Source organism: Myotis lucifugus, unplaced genomic scaffold (assembly GCF_000147115.1).
Source record: "Myotis lucifugus unplaced genomic scaffold, Myoluc2.0 scaffold_88, whole genome shotgun sequence".
NCBI classification, from domain to species: Eukaryota; Metazoa; Chordata; class Mammalia; order Chiroptera; family Vespertilionidae; genus Myotis; species Myotis lucifugus.
This window is the reverse complement of record NW_005871136.1, coordinates 2,721,955-2,743,595: the sequence shown is the minus strand read 5'-3', so window position 1 is coordinate 2,743,595 and position 21,641 is coordinate 2,721,955. Positions and strand designations below refer to the sequence as shown.

At 50.9% G+C, this 21,641-nt stretch overlaps 2 protein-coding genes across 8 annotated transcripts in view; one reads left to right on the top strand and one right to left on the bottom strand.

Annotated features, from left to right (window-relative positions):
* The window catches only part of TXNL4B (thioredoxin like 4B), a 37,357-nt gene extending 36,344 nt beyond the window's left edge, over positions 1-1,013 (bottom strand). For 2 of the 4 annotated variants that reach the window (XR_002829866.1, XM_023756024.1), the window contains exon 1: positions 884-1,013. The gene's annotated coding sequence lies outside the window, so the exon portion shown is untranslated. The remainder of the gene's footprint in view (positions 1-883) is intronic. The other 2 variants (XM_023756025.1, XM_006091173.3) reach the window with 2 other exon arrangements.
* A 170-nt stretch (positions 1,014-1,183) lies between these two features.
* On the top strand, positions 1,184-19,840 carry DHX38 (DEAH-box helicase 38). 4 transcript variants are annotated; one of them, XM_006091170.3, is made up of 27 exons: positions 1,184-1,515; positions 3,994-4,335; positions 4,637-4,821; positions 5,493-5,594; positions 6,350-6,497; positions 6,654-6,772; positions 6,932-7,008; positions 7,496-7,651; positions 8,206-8,367; positions 8,540-8,647; positions 8,976-9,088; positions 10,795-10,932; positions 11,265-11,451; positions 11,595-11,780; positions 12,156-12,296; positions 12,656-12,766; positions 12,848-12,964; positions 13,139-13,246; positions 13,548-13,660; positions 14,366-14,574; positions 14,682-14,836; positions 15,476-15,631; positions 15,726-15,860; positions 16,051-16,176; positions 16,684-16,779; positions 17,919-18,040; positions 19,377-19,840. In XM_006091170.3, exons 2-27 carry the CDS (start codon positions 4,013-4,015, stop codon positions 19,459-19,461), a joined length of 3,678 nt encoding a protein of 1,225 aa, XP_006091232.1. In that variant the 5' UTR covers positions 1,184-1,515; positions 3,994-4,012; the 3' UTR covers positions 19,462-19,840. The 4 variants fall into 4 exon arrangements, with proteins under 4 accessions (XP_006091232.1, XP_006091233.1, XP_014313433.1 ...); XM_006091171.3 differs by having other exon boundaries at positions 1,211-1,386; XM_014457947.2 differs by having other exon boundaries at positions 1,211-1,515; positions 6,350-6,395.
* Positions 19,841-21,641: the final 1,801 nt, after the last annotated feature.

Below are 21,641 nucleotides of genomic sequence, written 5' to 3'. Positions count from 1 at the left end.
TTGCGAGGGGACAGAGATCGGAACGCTACCCTTACACATATTCCACTGCAAAAGGTCCCAAAAGCGCCGCCACTTACACTCACTATCACATGACTATCTATTTATTAAGTATGCGCCAGAAAATAAATAAAAGATATACTTTTAAAGTTATTAATTTGTAAAGAGAAATAAAAATGGAAAGCGTGTGAATGAAGGGCTGAAGGGCAGGCACGCACAGTCCCGATGGAGCGCAGAGAGGCAAACAGAAAGCTGAAATGTTCCCAGACAAACCATTCCAGCCTGAGAATCAGCTCAGGAAACAGACATGCGCACAAAGATGTACGCACAAAGGATACTCATCCCACTTACAGTGGCAAAAACCTGGAAATAGCTTACATGGCGATTTAATAGGGGACTGGTGAAATAAAAGGTAGTGCAGTTCTGCAATGTACTGTGAAAGTCACTACGTACTGTCTTAGAGATGAACATCGCAGATACTGTAAAGTTCTCATGATAAAGAAAAGAGTTACGAGACAGCGTGATACCACACTCCACAGTCCCGGTACAAAACCTAACTATCACACAAACTTACCAACAAAAGTAACCGGGAAGGAATACCCCCCACGCCACCAGCGGCGACCGCTGCGTGCGGACAGACAGGGGGGTTTTATTTACGTCGAATGCGCGTCTTTCTCCTCCCAAAACAGTCCACACAGCGGACCCCGGAACGAGGCCGGGGTGGGGCGCCTCCGGCCCGCGCGGTCGAAAATTCCCGTACAACTTAAGTCGGCCGCCGGGTACCCGGATTCCCCGCCGGGAATGGAAAATACAGCTCACGCTTGAAAACCACAGGGGCCCCTGATTAAATTTTAATGATGTCCGTGGTAGGGAAGACGACACTTACTTTATTTGTAGACGTTTCCTCCCTCCAACTTCAGGACTGGCGGCTCCTTTCTTCGCGCCGGAAGCGCTCAGGGACCCTAATGCAAAGCAACCTGGGGCTGTTGCCTAGCAACGCTGGGCGGTCCGCTTCAGGAAACGGAAACGGAAGAAGAAAACACGCAGGCGCAGTAGATGAACCAGAAAACGCACAGGCGCAGTAGATGAACCAGCGTAGCCCAAGAAACCGGTTGCTCCAGTCGCTGGAGTCACTTCCGCCCTTACTAAACATGCCCGGCTTCTCTCCTGTTCCCTCCCACCCTCTCGGGCTAGAGGCGGGGCCTCGCCTCTCCGGCCGGTGCGGTTGGTCGCGGCGAGACTCGGAAGTGTCTCTGAGCAGAGGCCCAGAGGAGGGCATTCTAGTCTTGAGGGCCTGGTCGCGTTATGTCCCGGGCCTGGAGCCAGGAACCGGCATTTTCCGGGTCGCTCTCTATGGTCTCTTTGGACGGATAGAAGGGGCCGCACAAGGTATTATGGGGCAATAATGGCGGCGTTCAAGGTGCAGGTTTTGGTTCTCTAAGGCGATCTGAGCGAGGGGTGGCGGCGCCGGCGCCCCGGGATCCGGGACAGAACCTCCCGAGAGTCGGGCTTGGTGAGGTGAGTGTCCCTTCTTCCTTCCGGACCTGCCCTTCGCCGATCATGGCGGCTCCAGGCGGCGGGTGTCTGTCCTTCGCTCAGGTCGGGCCCGGGCTTGGGAAGTCTGGTCCCTGTCACTTGGCTTGTCTTACCCGAGGGATGCGCGCGGGTCCTGCCTGGCCGGGCTTTTCTCTCTGTTCTGCTCGGACCCGGGGCGGCCTCTGCGGCCAGGGATGCTTCCCGGGTCGCCCTCCTTGGGCCTCGGCATTAGCCCGCTCCCACACGGACGTCTGAGCCTTGTGCCTTCCTCTTCGCTGACACATTGTATCTCTAGGCCATCTCCTCTGCTAGAATGTTAACCCCAAGAGGGCGGGGGTTTTCGTCTGGTTGGTTCTCTGCTCTGTCCCTATTTCCCAGAACAGCGATGGGCTCAGGGAAGGGACTGAATGAATAATTGTTCAATGAGTAAATCCAGTTTCTCTCTTCCATTGTTTTTCCCCCCTCCTACCCCATGTAGCCTGTTTGTCATTAATCCTTCTCCAGAATCCAGCCCCTTAGCTCCTTATTTATTCATCTCAGCAGCGAATTAAGTTTTGCTGTCAGACACCTTGTCTAGTGCCGCTGGTATCTTCTCTTGCCGTCTCTCCAAATGGCTCACTTCCGGTTTCCCTTTAATCAGTTTAAATTCATTAATCCATTTATTCATCGAACGTGTGTTTTGCTAGGCATTGAGTAGAGCATCAGCAAGACAGACAAGTCAGGGCTCTTTCTCCTGCGTAGAATGGCATGGGAATGGCATTCCAATATTTTCTAGGTTAGACGACTTCCGAGCAGAGCCTGTATGGCTCCACCTTCTTGCTTAGATTTTCTCACGGGTATATTCAGATAACAACATGCAGCCTTTCCTTCTCCTACTCGACATCTTTCTTTCTTTTCTTTTCTTTTCTTTTCTTTTCTTTTCTTTTCTTTTCTTTTCTCTTTTCTTTTCTTTTCTTTTCTTTTCTTTCTTTCTTTCTTTTTTCTTTCTTTCTTTCTTTCTTTCTTTCTTTCTTTCTTTCTTTCTTTCTTTCTTTCTTTCTTTCTTTTTCTTTGCTAATCGTCATCTGAGGATATTTTTTCCCATTGATTTTCAGAAAGTGGAAGGAAGGAAGGGTGGGAGAAAGGAAGGTAGGAGGAGGGAGGGAGGGAGAGAGAGAGAAAGAGAGAAAGAGAGAGAAACATTGATGTGAGACATATCGATTGGCTGTCTCCTGCACATGCCCCGATTGGGGCGAGACTGAACCTACAACCCAGATATGTGCCCTTGGCCCTTGACCCTTGATCAGGAATCAAACCCATGACCCTTCAGTTGGCTGGCCGATGCTCTAACCACTGAGGAAACTTCCTACAAGGCCAGGCCCCTGATGACATTTTTCAAAACGTAGCTCTTGTTTCTGTGTCCATATTATGTGTCTAATCTGTTTGACTGTATTCCTCCATAGAGCTGTGCACGTTAATTGGGGCTGTGCAAACCATTCTGAATTCTGGTGGTACACCGCTCCTTGACACTGCCTTTGCTTCACTGACTTGTTGGAATGAGGGGAATTATCCAAGAGCTCAGAATTGGTGTATGTTCACAAGTGGATGGTGTATAATGGGAGGAAAAGAGGAATTGATTACAAGTGGAGTACCAGGAAATCTTACAGCCACCTAAATAAATACTCTTCAGAAACACCCATTTTCTAACCTAGTGCTTCTCATCAATGTTTTTGATGAACATAGATGATTTTTAAACAGATTTTGAGTTCTATATACAACTGGTCCAAAAAAAGCCAGTAAAGTATGGATCACATAGATGGTAGCCTTGTACCCCAATATCTCTGCAGTCTCTGTGAGTTTAAAGGGAGGGAGAGGTAGAAGAACTCATGTAAAAAAAAATGGCAAGGGACCCAGCATAGGAGCACAGCAAAGAATATAATGTAACAATTGCATTTATGTAACTCTTTATAGTTACAGAGAGCTTTCACATATTCTCTTTTGTTTGATTTTCACAAGAAGTCCATGGATTAGAGCAAAAAGTATTTCCATTTTATAGATGTAGAAATCATGCCTAACCAAAGATGAAGTTATTTGCTTCCACTCATACAGGTAGGAAATAATCAGGAGCCTGGGTTCCCACTGAGGTTTCTGACTTCATATCTGCTTGAGTTTCTGACTTCAAATCCCCGACACTCCCTGTATAGATGTCATCATGCTCTAATAAGTGTGCCACCATGAGGCCCGAGGATGCTGTCTTGGATCCTGGTATTTGGGGTGAATGTGTGTATATTTCTTATGTGTGTTGAGGTGGGAGTAGGGTGATCTTTTGAGATTGTCAATGACTTGATGGAAGGATCTTAGCAAGAGGTACTTAAGAAATCCTGGTCTTAAATATAGCTATGACTACAGCTGTCTTAGGATACAGCAGAGCTAAGCCTTTCCCCTCTTATGTCCTTTGCCAAATGGTTTGTTTCCTTCCAGAGACATCCCAGAGCCTATCATGGAGGACACCAGTGAAGACACCTCGATCCATAGATTGGAAGGCACTGATGGGGACTCTCAGGTTGGCGGTCTTATTTGCAAGACCAAAAGTGCAGCCAGTGAGCAGCATGTCTTTAAGGCCCCTGCTCCCCGCCCTTCATTGCTGGGACTGGACTTGTTGGCCTCCCTGAAACGGAGGGAGCGAGAGGAGAAAGACGATGGGGAAGACAAGAAGAAATCCAAAGTCTCTTCCTACAAGGACTGGGAAGAGAGCAAGGATGACCAGAGGGATGCTGAGGAGGACGGCAGTGACCAGTCTGGTCGAGGTAGCCGGAAAGACAGGTAAAGGCTTTAGGATGGGTTGACCCATAGGGAATAATGGCCCACATTTATCTCTCAGTTTTCTTGGATTTATTTGATTTTATAATATTGAGGGCAGGTAGGAACTGGTACATTCTTCAGATTTGTGGGGCACATTTAAAGGAGACCAGTGAGTAGATGGTGGTGGTTAGAAATGCTTTGGGTTGTTGCCGTATGGAAGCCTGCAGTACCAGGGGATGAAGGAAAAGGACAGGTCACTTGTTGGGCACAGCCAGAGGCAGGCAAGGCTTTTCTCCTTTACCTGTTGCCCTCCCTGTTTCAGACATTATCGCTCTGCTCGGGTAGAGACTCCATCCCACCCTGGTGGTGTGAGCGAAGAGTTTTGGGAACGTAGTCGGCAGAGAGAGCGGGAGCGCCGGGAACATGGTGTCTATGCCTCGTCCAAAGAAGAGAAGGATCGGAAGGAGAGATCGCGGGATCGAGATGGTGACCGCAAGAGAGACAGAGGTAGGGTGCCCAGCATAGGTCCCATAGCACATTAAGTATTTGAATGAACGTGCCAGCATCTTTCCTGTTGCAGGAGTTTTTATAATGCCCATTAAATTAAGAAGCCCTATTTGCATAATGTCATTCTGATTGGTTTTGACCCTGTTGGGATTGGGAATAGCAGGCAGTTTAAGAACTGTTACTTGCAACATAGCTGCTATGTTTGAATGTGTGGTCTTCCTTTTATTATGCAACTTGGTGATAAAGGTGATAATGAGTAGTATGTCTGAGAAACCAGAGTTGATAATAGTGCTAATGACAGAGAAAGGACAGTGCTATGGAGCAAAGCTAGACATAGTCCAGTGCTGCCTTGCTCAGTAGTGTTTAAGTTTTATACCTTATAGACTTGTAACTTTTAAAGCAGCTACTCACTATAGACTTGTAACTATCCTTTTCTGAATTCTTACAGGAAAGTAACTGTTACTGTGAGTTTGAAACTTTCTAGCCAGTAACTAGTTTTTCCCCTTGAAAGAATGGGGACATGTGAGTGTCAGGAGCCCATGGATCGTAGTAGAGCAGTGCAGGTTGTACCTGTGAGTGAGTGGGAAGGCCTGTCCTTTCCTGAGGGTGAAGACGGGTGGAAGTTGGGATGGGACACATGTTTCCTAAGCTCTGCGTGTGACTCTTGACAGATGAGCGGGATAGAAGCCGGCACAGCAGCAGATCGGAACGGGATGGAGGGTCAGAGCGCAGCAGGAGAAATGAACCAGAGAGCCCGAGACACCGACCTAAAGGTAGACTGAGCCGTTGCTGGTGGTGGTTTGTGAGGGGTCAGGCGTATAAAAGGCAGGATGAGCAACTCCCCTCCTCAGTGGGACTGCTGTGGGCAGAGAATTCCTGATTCCATCATGAACTTCTAGGACTCTTTGGTTCTGAGTCGGGTGGGAAGGCCCTGGACTTCTCTGTGAAGACGGATATGCTCCTTTAAGGTGAGGGGCGGCTTACTGAAGGGCCACTTTCCCATATGGCAGGAAAGAATAGGAGCTGGAGAGCAGAAGGAGCCATTAAAATAATTACATTTAAAGGGTTATGTTTGCAGAGACAAGTAGGAAATTCCTTGAAATGTTCCAAACACAGATGAAAACTGAACTGTTTAAACGCAGGTATCTTTTTTTTTTAAGTATTTTTATTGATTTCAGAGAGGAAGGGGGAGGGAGATAGAAACATTAATGATGAGAGAGAATCATTGATTGGCTGCCTCCTGCACGCCCCCCACTGGGGATCGAGCCCGCAACCCGGGCATGTGCCCTTGACCAGAATCGAACCTGGGACCCTTCAGTCCACAGGCCGATGCTCTATCCACTGAGCCAAACCAGCCAGGGCAAATGCAGTTATCTTTCAAAACTGTCAGAATCATCTTATCCGTTACAAATAGGTACAAAGTTGACAAATAGTAAAATAAATTTGGGAAGCTGCCTTTTAGCGAATAGTTCTAGAGCCATGTCCTGGTTAATTTACATTTTCCTGTGAATGTATCTCTTGTGCCCAGATGCAGCCACCCCGTCAAGGTCTACCTGGGAGGAAGAGGACAGTGGGTATGGCTCCTCAAGGCGCTCCCAGTGGGAATCACCCTCCCCAACACCCTCCTATCGGGATTCTGAACGGAGCCACCGACCATCTAGTCGAGATCGGGATAGGTGATGTTCTGGGCAGAGCAGCCTAGTTTCTCTGGGTGGGTGGCATGGGTGGATGGGATGAGGGCAAAGGGCTCTGGGCTGGGAGAGCAGGTGGCAGCTCAGGGACATGTCTCAGCCTAGTGACTGGTCAGTGATGCTGGTTATACTGTTTCCCAGGTCTGTGAGGAGCAAGTACTCGGACGACACACCCTTGCCAACCCCATCCTACAAGTACAACGAGTGGGCCGATGATAGAAGACACCTAGGGTCCACCCCGCGTCTGTCCAGGGGCCGAGGTAAGGCCGGTGGGAGTAGGCGGTAGGAAGCAGGGTCACTCCCGCTGGTCAGGCTGAGCAAAGCTGTGCCTCAGGAGCTGTGCACCTTGCAGATCTGTTGGTGGCCCCTGGGGATAAGCTGGGGTTGTGGGGTCTGACCTGCTGCGTGTTCTCCTTCAGCGAGACGTGAGGATGGAGAAGAAGGGATTTCATTTGACACAGAAGAGGAGCGGCAGCAGTGGGAGGATGACCAGAGGGTAAAAACTTTTTATCTTTGAGGGACTGAGTGAGGGATGGTGGCCATCCATCGGGGAATGGGTGACAGGATGTGTCAGAGCACAGGGGCCACGAGTGACACTCTTGTGGAATTGGACTTTGATGATAGTCTCAGGGAAGCTGAGCCTTGTTCAGTCCCGAAGTCCTGGGATCTCTCCAGAGGCACAGGCTCCCAATGAAGCTTCTCACCTAAGGCAGGTCCCACCTTCTCTAGTTATGTGTTGGTGCCACCATGTGGTGAATCTGAGAAGTGCTGACATGATGAGCTGCCATAGGGAGTCTTACATATATAGTTGGTCACTGTGGTCTCCTGTAGAGGCTCATTTCAGAGTGGGGTGACCTGCACCTCTCACAGGCCTGCTCCACCGCACCAGCAACTTCTTACCAAACATCCTCCCCTTCTGGCCATGTCTTGTGCATAAACGTGATCTGTTTCCTGTTCCCTGTGCTTTGTCTCCTGCACTGCAGCAAGCCGACCGGGATTGGTACATGATGGATGAGGGATACGACGAGTTCCACAATCCCCTGGCCTACTCCTCCGAGGACTACGTGAGGAGGCGGGAGCAGCACCTGCATAAACAGAAGCAGAAGCGCATTTCGGCTCAGCGGAGACAGATCAATGAGGTGATGCTGCTGCTTATAGCGGTGGGGGCAGGTTCAGCTGGAGTGGGGGCATGTGGGAGGAGCAGCGGGTCATGTGCGCGTGATGGCAGCACAGCTAGTGTCCCTACAGCCAAAGTTCCAGGAGCAGCTGTAACTCTCTAAAGGTGGAGGAGGGGAGTGTGTGGAACTTTACAGTAGCTTAAAAAAAACCCCAACTTAAAGCTTCTCTTTGCAGTACTTCCTTGAGGGTGCTGTTGATGGGAACTGGTAGGGTGGGGCTTGGCTCTGTGGTCTGTGTTCTTTGAGTCTCTGAATGGGGCTGGGGCCAGTCACCATTTGTGTGTCCAGGTAGTGGTTCTGGCTGAGATAGAAAGTGCCGCTTCTTGGAAAAAGGACTGCAGGTGACTTGGGATCAGCGACTCTTCTGTCTAAGGAGCTGCAGGGTAGAGAGGCCTGTGACTTCGCTGCGGCCCCCAGGGCCCTCTGTCAGGACTTCTTGCATGCATATACCTGGTGACCTTTCAGAACCACCTTTGGTTTCATTCTGAGTGTGGCCTCCCCCTGTGTTCTTACAGGATAACGAACGCTGGGAGACCAACCGCATGCTCACCAGCGGGGTGGTCCACCGGCTGGAGGTGGATGAGGACTTTGAGGAGGACAGCGCAGCCAAGGTGCATCTGATGGTGCACAATCTGGTGCCGCCCTTCCTGGACGGGCGCATCGTCTTCACCAAGCAGGTGAGGCTCCTTGTGGGCTGAGACCAGAAAGCTCAGAAAGGAAGGGAGGGGGAAGTACGCCCCATCACGATAGGGGAGCCACCCCTTTCATTTACTGGGGCTGTTGGGAAATGGACCTTCTTGTTGAGGTTGATGATCAATGGGAATTTCTCTTTCCCTCAACTCTCTGCAGCCAGAGCCTGTGATTCCCGTCAAGGATGCCACTTCTGACCTGGCCATCATTGCTCGGAAAGGCAGTCAAACAGTGCGGAAGCACAGGGAGCAAAAGGAACGCAAGAAGGTTGGCTTCTTGTCTTCTGGGGCTGGGGAGTCTGCATATTCTTTTCTTTTTTAAAGTCATATTAGAGCTCATAGGTAGTGTTCCTTTTGGAAGTTAAAGGACGCTCACAGAGCAAGAACCAGTCCTTGGCGGAGGGCATTGCGTCCCTCCACCAGGACCTTAGCTGGGACAACCACTGGGCCGGGTGCTTTGGGGGCCTGAGGCTGAAGATGCAATGCCTTGTGGGGATTACCACCTGCTGCTAGATGAAGCCTGTACCATGGGATTGGTTTTCTGAACACAGTCGTATCACAGGATGGTACAGACTTACTTTTTGTGTCTTTTTCAGGCTCAACACAAACACTGGGAACTGGCTGGAACCAAACTGGGAGATATAATGGGTGTCAAAAAAGAGGAAGAACCGGATAAACCGCTAACAGAAGATGGTAAAGTGGACTACAGGTAGGGGTCTCGGCCAGCAGTGGGCTTTCTCCAAAGACGGGCCCTCAAGGGCACTTGCATTGGAACTGATAAGATTCGGGCTCGTGAATCAGAAGGTGACGAGTCTTCTGGTCTCTTCTGGACACTTCCTCCTGGTCTTTCTTTTCTCCCATCTTCAACTTTCCCTAGATGTTATTCCTATTGCTGCTACTACTGCAGGAGCTTCCTCCGTGCCAGGCAGCGTTAAACGCCTCGGTTACTTGCTCCCTGAATTCCCACCAGAATTCCATGGGATAGGTGCTGTTATTCCTATTGCATGTGAGGATAATGAGGCCCAGGTAGGTTAAGTAACTTGTTTGAGGTCACCCAGCTGATAAATGGTAGAGGAGGACCAGACCCAGGCAGTCTACCTTAGGAGCCCACTCTTAGCCACTCTGCTAAAGTGCCTCTCAGGTGTTGGGTGGGAGAAAGTGGGCTTTGCCCCTTTAGCTTTCAGTTCAACATAAGGAAGAACTATTTTTAACAGAGATTTAAAAATAGAAAGGGTTGTCTTATCAGGTAGTGACTTCCCCGTTCACAGAGGTATCCAAGGCAATGTTGGGTAAGTGCTTATTAGGATTCCCACATTAGGGAGGCGGCTGGACTCACATGTGTCTTGTGAAGCTCGTCCTTTGAACACTCTGAAGTCCTATGGAACTGTGATCTGAATTAATAATTCTCTGTACCCTTGTGAGAAATGTCCTAAATGAGAAGTCGGTACTATTTTTTTAAAATTGATTTTAGCGAGAGGAAGGGAGAAAGAGAGAGATAGTAGAGAAACATCGATCGGTTGCCTCTTGTATGCAACCTTTGTATGTGCCCTGACCAGGGATTGAACATGAAACCTTTCAGCGTATGAGGTGATACTCCAACTGAGCCACACCATCCAGGGCAAGAAGTTGATACTATTGACCAGCCCTTGTTAGTTTCTAGAAAATTTAATCCCTTAAAGGTTAATTGTTGGCTCACCAGGAGTGCCTGGGAATTAGAAGTAGGACGCTTTTCAGAGCGTGGGGTAGGTCTGACAAAGGAAAAGTCTTGGGAGGAGGTGGGGGAGATTGTGTGGACTCATGTAGCATGGGGCTGGTTTCTTTTTGCTGGGAGTCTTGGGAAAACGACATAGTGCTTTTGAGTGTTGGGATGTGTGCATGTGTCAGATATTTGAGGCTTTTAGGAGAAGTAGGTAAATATTAGGTTGACTGTTCTCACAATTCTTTGGAAATGAAGCCTTACAGACTGTGCCATCCTATCGAGAGGAGGTGGGAGGTCTGACCTTGGTGATGCCTCTGCAGCCATGACTCCTCCTTTTAGCCCCTCAGGGGTCGAGCTGAACTTGCCCAGGTGTTCTGTGTAAGCTAATGACTGGTCATTTCAGCTCCTCTTCTGGCTGAGCTCATTTTTAGAGCAGAGGCTTTGCCCACCTGCTGATCTGTAACTCGTCTGAGCATTCAGCTGTTTGACGGGGGCGTTGGTGTGTTGTGGATGATGGACTCTCCCACAGCAGCTCTGCTCCTTTAGGGGAGGAGGCGAAAGCATCTCGACCCGCTGGCTGCTCCAGTGTCTTGAAGGTTTATTAGGTCTTGTTGAAGCAGCCCTCATTCTTGGGCGTAGGAAGAAGGGCAGGAACCCGGTCAGGAAGGAACAGGTGGGAAATCGTGCAGGGTGCTTAGGCTGCCGTGTGTTCTCAGGACAGAACAGAAGTTTGCGGATCACATGAAGAAAAAGAGCGAGGCCAGCAGTGAATTCGCCAAAAAGAAGTCAATTCTGGAGCAGAGGCAGTACCTGCCCATCTTCGCTGTGCAGCAGGAACTGCTCACTATTATCAGGTAACTGCCCAGGGCCTGGATATTCCAGCCCTGAATTGGTGTCTCCTTTGGCTCCTGAGTTTACTTGGTAGTTCTTTTCCTTTTGGGCATTACATCTGATGGAGAAGGGAAAGCAAGTGAGATGGCATTGTTTTGCTATTGTTCGCTTGTTTAAACCTCACCATCTTTTAGGCATTTCAGGGGTATCTCTGTTTCCCCAGGGGAAGCCTCCTCTGTAAGCAGCATGCTTCTTGGCTGGCCAGAATTGGACAGGAGCTGGCAGCATCTTCTTGGAGGCTTGGATGTGGTCCTCCACTCTGGCTGACTTGTCCTTTGCCTTCTCTCCCTCGTAGAGATAACAGCATCGTGATTGTGGTTGGGGAGACGGGGAGTGGTAAGACCACTCAGCTGACCCAGTACTTGCATGAAGACGGTTACACGGACTACGGGATGATTGGATGCACCCAGCCCCGGCGTGTGGCGGCCATGTCGGTGGCCAAGAGAGTCAGTGAAGAGATGGGCGGAAACCTTGGTGAGGAGGTGAGTGGGCGAGGGCTGAGCTGTAGACATTGCCCGGTAGTTCCCGTCTATTTGAGCTGATCTGCTATGGCCTGGACCCAGCACGGGGTGTGACAATGGTGAGCTGTACCAGAGCTTCTGAGCCATCTCTCCCTGACCTCCAGGTGGGTTATGCCATCCGCTTTGAAGATTGCACTTCAGAAAACACCTTGATCAAATACATGACTGACGGGATCCTGCTCCGAGAGTCCCTCCGGGAGGCAGACCTGGATCACTATAGTGCCATCATCATGGATGAGGCGCACGAGCGCTCCCTCAACACTGATGTGCTCTTCGGGCTGCTCCGGGAGGTGAGGGCTGGGGGTTGCGTCCATGGGGTTTTGACCAGCACACTGTCAGTAGGTAGTGATCGGGGCGCTTCAGGTGGGCTGGGGTCGAGCCGGGGGAAGCTGGGGGGTCTCTCTCAGGCCAGAGTGTCCCAAGGCCCTTGGTTGCTGCATTCAGACCTGCTGTTGGAGTTTATTCTGTTCTTGCTCAGCTGAGTGACTCATGTCCTCTTGGCTGTGGCTCCATGGGTTCAGTCTTTAGGATTGTTATGCATCTATGTGCCAGTTCATCGGCTTCGGCTCTGTTTCATTTGGGAATAATGTTTGTTGATGAGACTGGAGGATGGAAGCCAAGGGTCCCAAACCTGTGGGGAAGCCTCTGACTGACCCTTCTCTTAGGTGGTGGCTCGGCGCTCAGACCTGAAGCTCATTGTCACATCGGCCACTATGGATGCAGAGAAATTTGCTTCCTTTTTTGGGAACGTTCCCATCTTCCACATCCCTGGCCGTACCTTCCCTGTTGACATCCTCTTCAGCAAGGTACTGAGGCCTTTTTTTGAACTGACCCTGAGCTCTGATGAGAAGTTGGAGGGTGCAGGATAGGCTACTGAGTTGGGAATGGGAAAGGTTGTGGTTACCGTGAGGTGCGTGGGGCAGCCTGCAGCTGCAGGGCTCAGAGCCAAAGGACTGTGCTTTGGGTATGTTTTGTTTTATTGTTTCTTTGGAGCGGAGATGTGGGGCCCCTGGGGTTAGTCAAGCTCCTCTGCAGGTGTGGCAACCCTGAAAGTCTGCCGTCTCTAGCCCTAGACTAGTGACTGGGCCACTGGTTCCCAGAGAGGTGCCTGGCCTGCATTTCCCTCGACACTTTCCTCTGACGGTGTCCCTGGCTGGTGTTGCAGACCCCGCAGGAGGATTACGTGGAGGCCGCAGTGAAGCAGTCCTTGCAGGTGCACCTGTCAGGGGCCCCTGGGGACATCCTCATCTTCATGCCTGGCCAGGAGGACATAGAGGTGGGTGCCTTGTCATGACCGTGACGAACCGGTGTATCCTGTGTGTGCGCATACAGTGTCTCATGGTTACTGTGACCTCAGGTGACCTCAGACCAGATTGTGGAACATCTGGAAGAACTGGAGAATGCGCCCGCCTTGGCTGTGCTGCCCATCTACTCCCAGCTGCCTTCCGACCTCCAGGCCAAAATCTTCCAGAAGGTGCGGCAGCAAGAACGTCTGTCCTGGGCCCTCACCTTTGGGTCCTCTTGGGTTCTCACAAAGGAGTTACTTTTCTGGCAGGGGTGGGACATGCTGCTTCCTCGGGTTTGGGGGGCTCTTTGCTACCTGAAGGTCTACAGCTTTCCCTCCCCGTACATCTTTACCCGGCTGTAGGCTCCAGATGGTGTTCGGAAGTGTATCGTGGCCACCAACATTGCTGAGACATCTTTGACTGTCGACGGCATCATGTTTGTTATTGATTCGGGTTATTGCAAATTAAAGGTAAGAGAAGACACAGACGCCGGGGCCTTGGGGCCTTACCCAAAGCCTAGTTGGGGTGGGAAGCAGGCTCTGGGTCCTCCGCTCCCCAGTGAGGGGGTCACATGAAGGTGGTGTTGGTTTAAGAGACTAACATTTGCTGAGTTCTGAACTTCTATGTGCTTGATTCATTTAATCCTGCCTGTGTTGCTGAGACACTGCTCTGCAGTGTGTAACAACCAGGAATGTCTTTGTCTCAAGGCTGCCTCCCTTTTCCTTTCCCCCCTTATTCTGACCTTAATCAGCTCTTTGCTGCTCCTCCTAGGTCTTCAACCCCAGGATTGGCATGGATGCTCTGCAGATCTACCCCATCAGCCAGGCCAACGCCAACCAGAGGTCGGGGCGAGCTGGCAGGACGGGCCCAGGTCAGTGTTTCAGGTAGGAGCCCTGTGCCAGCCTGCTTTCCGGGGCGGCGCTGGGATTGCTGCGTGTGGGGCCGGGCCGGGGTGGGCGGGATTGGACTGTGATCCAGCAGAGGTTGGGGACTGATGTTGGTCCTCTCACCATTCGCTGCTGAGTGGAAGGAGTAGCTTTCCAGGCAGCTCTGGGGTCTAAGCAGTTTGGGGTTATAGGCAGACCTACGTTGAATGTGCTTGCAGTAGACCACCAATAGTTACAACATGTTTTCCCTTAGAGGATAAATCTGAGCAAATTACACACACCATTGGTTCGTTTTTACATCTCCAACTATTCTTTTTTTGGTCCCAATTTTCGGAAATAATGTATTCACTATAGAAATTCAGAAAATACAGAAAAGTATGAAGAGAATAAAACCCAGCGATAATTCTAGTTCCAGGCTCTTTGGTTCCAGAAATGAAACAAGCATATAGGACACTAGAAGAAGAGTAAGCTGGCCAGGCTGAGTTTTGAATAGGTGGACATTCACAATTCAGAGAGAAAGTGGGGAGAGGCGGGGAAGAAAGGAGACATTCTCCTGCCTGTGGCTGCCTCTGTCCTGCTGTTCGGGGTGCGCATACAGGGGAAGCTGAGGGAGCGTCACTACTGCGTCGGCGGCCAGGCATGCTGGAGGGCTGTGCCCAGTGTGCTGGTAGGTGCAGTGGCACTCGGTCTCCTCCTTGGCAGGCTCTACACCCAGAGCGCCTACAAGAATGAGCTCCTGACCACCACGGTGCCCGAGATCCAGAGGACCAACCTGGCCAACGTGGTGTTGCTGCTCAAGTCCCTGGGGGTGCAGGACCTGCTGCAGTTCCACTTCATGGACCCGCCCCCGGAGGACAACATGCTCAACTCCATGTATCAGCTCTGGATCCTTGGAGCCCTGGACAACACAGGTGCTGTGGCCCCGGGAGCCCGGCAGGGCCTCCTGGGTGCTGGGGCCTGGGTTTTTCGCCTCTGCACCTGTGTTCATTGAACATCTGGATTTGCTCCTCTCTCCTAGGGGGTCTGACCTCAACTGGGCGGCTGATGGTGGAGTTCCCGCTGGACCCAGCCCTGTCCAAGATGCTCATTGTATCCTGTGACATGGGCTGCAGCTCTGAGATCCTGCTCATTGTCTCCATGCTCTCGGTCCCAGCCATCTTCTACAGGCCCAAGGTGCGAGATCGTGGCTAGCTCTCCTTTCTTCCCAGAAGCCTTGGGAGTTATGGGCTCGAGAAGGATTAGAGAGGACAGTAGTTTCTCTCTGTTATTAAAATGGAATGGAGCCCTGGCCGGGTGGCTCAGTTAGTTGGAGCATTGTCCCATACACCAAAAGGTGTGGTTTTTATTCCTAGTAAGGCACATACCTAGGTTGTGGGTTTGATACCTGGTCCGGGCACAGTAGGTTACCTATGTCTCTCTCTCTCTCTCTGTCTCTCTCTCTCTCACATCCTCTTTCTCTAAAATCAGTAAACATATCCTTGGATGAGCATTAAAAAATATTGAAAAAATGGAATGCAGGGATAGGAGTCATGGTTTCTAAATAATGATTTTGCTGTTTTCAGTTAAGCAAGTTGGGGTCAAGGTGAGGGGAAAGGATGGTTTGAAAATTTGCAAGAGCACTTTTTGTCTTCTAGAATGGTCGCTCCTAAACTCTCACCATAAGGATGAATGTTGTATTGTAAACTACCTTTCTTCCTTATACTGTTAGAGCACTCTGTGAGTGTGTGTGGGTAGGTGAGAGTGTGAGAAGCTCCAGCCTCTGCTCAGGGGACCTGGACTCCCCTGTGCTCAGAGGCCCCTGTTCCTTCCTAGGGCCGAGAGGAGGAGAGCGATCAAATCCGGGAGAAGTTTGCTGTCCCCGAGAGTGACCATTTGACCTACCTGAATGTTTACCTTCAGTGGAAGAACAATAATTACTCTACCATCTGGTGTAACGATCATTTTATCCACGCCAAGGCCATGCGGAAGGTGGGGCACTGACCCAGATACTCGGGATGTTGGATTGAGGGGTGGAAGGCATGGGAAGGGGGCTTCATCCGTGCCCACCTGTGCCCTGCTCTAGGTCCGGGAGGTGCGGGCTCAGCTGAAGGACATCATGGTGCAGCAGAGGATGAGTCTGGCCTCCTGTGGCACCGACTGGGACATCGTCAGGAAGTGCATCTGTGCTGCCTATTTCCACCAGGCGGCCAAGCTCAAGGTGAGCCCGGTGGAGCTGTGGCCCCTTCCTGGCCTGATATTTGTGCCCGGGAAAGTGCTGCTTCTCACTGTGCAATCCCGCAGATCTGGGCCTCCCCACCAGCCTGTGTCCAGGTCTTATTAAAGGGACAGGTTCGCTGCCCAAATGAGCAGCGTCTTCCTGATGCGGCACCTGTTGTCTCTCTTCCTAGGGAATCGGGGAGTACGTGAACATCCGGACAGGGATGCCCTGCCACCTGCACCCCACCAGCTCCCTCTTTGGAATGGGCTACACCCCAGACTACATAGTGTATCACGAGCTGGTCATGACCACCAAGGTGGGTTTTCCGAGGCGGCTTGCATGACGTAGGCCCACCTGGCTAGGCCAGGCCCCTTCACTGCCTTCTGGGATGAGCTTTGACCTTGGGAGGCTTGAGGTCTTGCTTTGAGGGGAGTTGAGGATGGTTTTCAGATGAGGGTTTGGGGAAACTTGCACAGAGTTAACCTCTAAGTTGCAGTGGTCTTGGCTGTGCCTGCAGGACTGTTTCCTACTTACTGCCTGGGACAAGCAACCCCTGTGGTGTCGTCATCAGAATGGTTTTTTGAGGGTCTGGGCCTTCTCTCTGGGACACTAGGCAGCGTTTTCTTAAGCATGGAGACATTTTGGTGGGAGAAGGGATGAACATTCACGTGTCTGAGGCTTTTCCTTGCCTATTTCATTTCAGCCTCAGGGGGCTGGGGGTTAGGGCCCTTCCCACATAGCTCCTAACTGTGGAGCCACCCTGGGAGGGACAGCTGAAGCCTTGGCCCTCTGTGATCACCACTTTGTGGCGCTCTGCCTGCAGGAGTACATGCAGTGCGTGACTGCTGTGGACGGAGAGTGGCTGGCGGAGCTGGGCCCCATGTTCTACAGCGTGAAACAGGCAGGAAAGTCTCGGCAGGTAAGGTTCCTGTGCTTTTCATGAAGGTTCTGTTTGCCTCTGGGATCCGTTTCCCCTCAGCCTGGTATTGAAGACACATCACTGTCTGATCCCCCCTCTTTACTTTTTCCTGGAAGATTTTAAAGCATATCTCAGACAACATGTTTTTTCATCCATAAATACCTGAACTTTGTATCTTTAAAAGGACTGTTAAAAATTAAAATGTAACTTCTATGCCAGTATCACTCAACAGCATTAGTCATCTAAGTCTTAAGTGCCACCTAAGTCTCTAGTCCTTATTCAGATTTCCTCTTTTATCTCAAAGATTGTTTTATAATGAATTTGCTTGAATTAGGATCCAAACATTGGAACTTGTTTTATGTATTAAGTCTTTTATTCCAGAGAAGGCTCTGTCCCCTTTTTGATTTATTGGAGAAACTAGGTCATTCATCTTGTAGAATGTTCCATATTCTGTATTGGGCTGACTGGTTCTTTAAGGTGTTGAATGAGTGCCTCTATTCCATGTACCTTCTGTGAACTAGTAATTAATCTAAAGCCTCGATTAGATTCAAGGTCAGCTGATCAGCAAGGATGCACAAATGCACGTGGTGCTGTGCGCTTCGTTTAGTCCTGTCAGCCTGGTGCTCCCACTTACGATGCTGCTGAGCTCGCCCGGAGGTTCCACCTGACCCCTCCACTCTAACTCCATCTCCTCGCAGTTTTAGTGTCCTTGATGGCCACCACCTGGATCCGTTACTTAGGGTTGCAGAATGCTGTGGCTTTTGCTTCTCCTTCTCAGTGTGGTCCTGCCCACAGGGGGCCTGCACATGTCTTCCTTACGTCTGAGTGTTTCAGCCAGATGTAATGTCTTCCCTGTGCTTCCTAGCATAGGCATGAACGTCATAAGAAAATATAAGTCCTTACTGAATGGAGTGCTGAGGCATGACCGAGTCGGGTTAGGACTGCATCATCCAGTGTCTATCTTGAATCAGAGAGAGAAGCAGGCTCTGGCCTTGGTGCTGAGGCAGGCAGCCACGGGCCCCGCCTCTGGGAGCTGTGTGGTCTACACAGCACCTGGCTTACAGCAGGGAGATGGGACAGACAAGTCTTTCTTACTCGCCAGTCCCCAGTGGCTCCCAGTACCTCTCTCCCTTCTCTAGGAGAACCGCCGACGGGCCAAAGAGGAAGCCTCTGCCATGGAGGAGGAGATGGCGCTGGCTGAGGAGCAGCTGCGAGCCCGGCGGCAGGAGCAGGAGAAACGCAGCCCCCTGGGCAGTGTCAAGTGAGCTTTGACTTGGGACCCTGGCTGGGAGGGAGCCCCCTGGAAGTCCCGGGGACCAGCTGGATGGACCGACTAGGTCCTGAAACGGGGTCACAATTTAAGAAAAGTTAAATGTGTAGAGGTGAGTGGGGGACAGAAGTTGATAGTGGTCATGTGTGGAGACATGGAGGCGTTCCTGACATAGGGGTGGTGCTGATCAGCAACCCCGACCCTTGTCTGTCATGTTCTTTTGGGGCCAGAGGTGGGTTGGAGCAGCAGGGTAGGTCTCACAGCTTTGCTGACAAGCAGGGTTTGGAAAACACTGGTGAGGGGAGGAGCGCCTTGGACTGTGGTCTGTGCTGGTGCTGGAGTTCAGTCAGCTTCACAGGAAGGGCACAGTGTTTGGCAAGACTACCCTCGCTTCAGACACCAGCTGCAAGCTGGGGGATACCCAGGGTCACCCCTCACCTGTGACCAACTTGTTACAGATTGGGGGATCCCCACAGACTCCCTCAGACATGACAATTTGCTAGAATAACACAGAATTCAGGGAAGTTTTATTACAGCAAAAGGATACAAATTGGAACCAGCTAAAGGGAGACGTGCACAGCATGAGGTCTGGAAGGTCCCGAGTCCTCAGGCTGCCTTACCTCCCGGCACATTGGTGTGTGACAGTACACACCGAGCATTGCCAACAGGGAAGCTCACCTGAGCTTCCGGGCCCAGTTTCTCAGGGTTTCATATATAGGCACATGGATTGAATCAGCAGCCATGTGGTTGACTCAGTCTCAGCCCCCCCGCCCCACTCCCCAGAGGCTGGGCTCAAAGCTCAGCCCTCTAATTACATGGTTGGCTTTCTGGCCTGGTGGCCCCCAGTCCTAAATCATCTTATTGGCATAAACGACTAGATGTGGTCCGAGCCACCCCCAAGGCCCTCCCTTCCTACCATGAACCACAGAGATACTCCAATTCATAGGAAACCCCAGGGCTCTAGAGATTACCCCCAGGACTGGGGACAAAGACCAGCCGAGTCTAAGACACAGCTGGAGTGGTAGCCTGGTGAGTGGATGGAAGGCTGCCCCTCAATCCACAGCTCACCTAGGAATGTGAAAGGAGTTATTAAGTAGTCTCTCTTACAACATTCCTTAATGGGCATCGGACGAGGTGGTGTCCTACTCTGCTCCCACTCACAACTGGGGAAGGCAGGGGGAGTGGCACTGTGCCAGGGAGAAGACCCTCCGCCTGAAGCCTGCTCACATACCAGTTAGAAACAGCAAGGCCTCAGGCTCCGCATCCTGCTATGTATCCTGGTTGCAGTGAGCAGCAGTGTGATCCCTAACCCCCCTCTGTGCTCCAGGGCTACAAAGATCTACACTCCAGGTCGGAAAGAGCAAGGGGAGCCCATGACTCCTCGCCGCACGCCAGCCCGCTTTGGGCTATGAGCTGAGGCTGTCCCTGCAGGGATGGAGCCAGAGATTGAGTGGCTGGAGCACCCGGGCCTGCTGACAACACCCTTTCATCTATGTGCTTTCATCTGTGCATCATGGCCTGAGGGAAGCTCCTGCCAAGGGCAAGGCTTTGCCAGGGCGGAAGGAGTTCCTCAGTGCAGCTCTGGGCCGCAGAGCAGCGAGAAGCTGCGAGAGGTGGCTGGACCCGTCGTGTCCAAATAAACTGTCCCCAGGACGCTTGGTGTATAAATGACTTGGCCATTGACTATGTTTTTTAAAATTCATGTGTAAAGCCGCAAAACAGACCTAGAGGGAATTGTAATTTGGTTATAATTCAGGATTTGGAAATAAATTTATTCTTTGTAAAATGTTACTGCATTTCTGACTGTTCCGTTTTCCCTTGCCACCCGAAATCACATGATAAAGAGAAGATGGGCAGGACCCCAACCTGACTTGAATGGATCCTGCTAGAACCTTAACTCTTCTTGTTTCTCTTCTCCAGACAGAGCTTCTTAGAGGAGGGATTGGGAGAGTGGCCTGGACCACCAGCACCCAGCTCTGCGAGTGCCAAGCTGGTCTAAGGCTGGTGGGTGGCAGGAAGCGAGGGAGGTCAGTGGCCAAGTATCCTCTGCCCCTCCTTAAGGAGCGGGGGTGGGGGTGGGGGTGTTTGGCCAGAGTTTCTACTCTGCATGTGTAAGGGTTGTGTATTGATGGAAAATAGTGTAAAATGTTGCTTATTGATTTTCACATAAAAGATGATCTTTACCCTACCAGCGGTCGGCAAACTCATTAGTCAACAGAGCCAAATATCAACAGTACTTCTTCAAAATAGACTCGCCCAGGCCGAAAATCGACTTGTGCGTGTGGGCTATGAAGTTTCAATCGCACTGTACGCTACGCGTGCCCGCACGTGGTATTTTGTGGAAGAGCCACACTCAAGGGGCCAAAAAGCCGCATGTGGTTCCTGAGCCGCAGTTTGCCGACCACGGCCCTAGCCGGTTTGGCTCTGGATAGAGCGTCAGCCTGTGGACTGAAGGGTCCTGGGTTCGATTGTGGTCAAGGGCACGTGCCCAGGTTGTGGGCTCGATCCCCAGTAGGGGTCATGCAGGAGGCAGCCAATCATTGATTCTCTCTCATCATTAATGTTTCTATCTCTCCCTCTCCCATCCTCACTGAAATTAAATAAATAAATAGATGATCCTTACTTTGGAATCACTAGTGTTTTGTTAAGCAGCCTCTTAAGTCTGCTGAGGTAACTGAGTATTTGGCCCTTTGCATCACTCAAGGTCCTTATTTTGTGATTCCCTAGGGTTGGGCTTCTGCCAGGTGTGCTGGGTGCAAGGTTCTGTGTTGGGGCCACAGCACCGACGGGCTTGGGGCTAAGCAGCAGCTGGATACTGGCCAGCGCTCAGCCAGAGCCCAAGGTGCATGGCTCACCCTGCTGACTCAGTTCCACTCCCTTCCCCACTCTGTTCCTGGGATTTGAATATCCATCTGTTATAGCTCATTATAGGTTAAAATTTAAATCAATTTTAAGGATGAGTTTGGAAGCCAGACTTTACCAGCCAGCATCAGCTACACCTCTACTTCCATTCTTTTTTTTCTTTTCTTTTTTTTTTTTTACCTCTAACCGCCTTTATTGGGAATGTAGGTGAAACTGACTTCTCGCAGCTCTGGAGTGAAGAGAGGGCTTCTGGCTGCTTGCCTGGGAAGGCTTCTATCTTGGCCCTGGGTTGAAGGGCTAGCAGAAGTTGTCTACCTGCTCTGTGGAGAGAAGTAAGCTGGGATGTAATCTATTTACACACTTGGGCTTGGGATGCAACAGAAAAGGAAAAGATTGAGGTTTCAATTCGTGGCTTTATTATTAACAGGCTCTGACGAGTCACAACTCGCCTTCAGGTTCTTTGGAGAAGAAAACTGAGGCTGGAGAGGTGATGAAAACCCTGGGTCCAATCTGACCTTCTAGTTTAAAAGCAAGAACACCTGGCGAGGGACACTTGGCACACCTGGGTGCCCCCAGATGTGGGGAGGTCCTCTCCCCAAGGCTCTACCTGAGGCTGCCTAAGAGTCTGCACCTGTGTCTCCAATGCTTTTTGGTTGGCAGATCCTGTCCATTCAGATCCACCTGTAAGTTCCTTTTAGCTTTAATGCTCTGATTCCTACCATCATTCCCT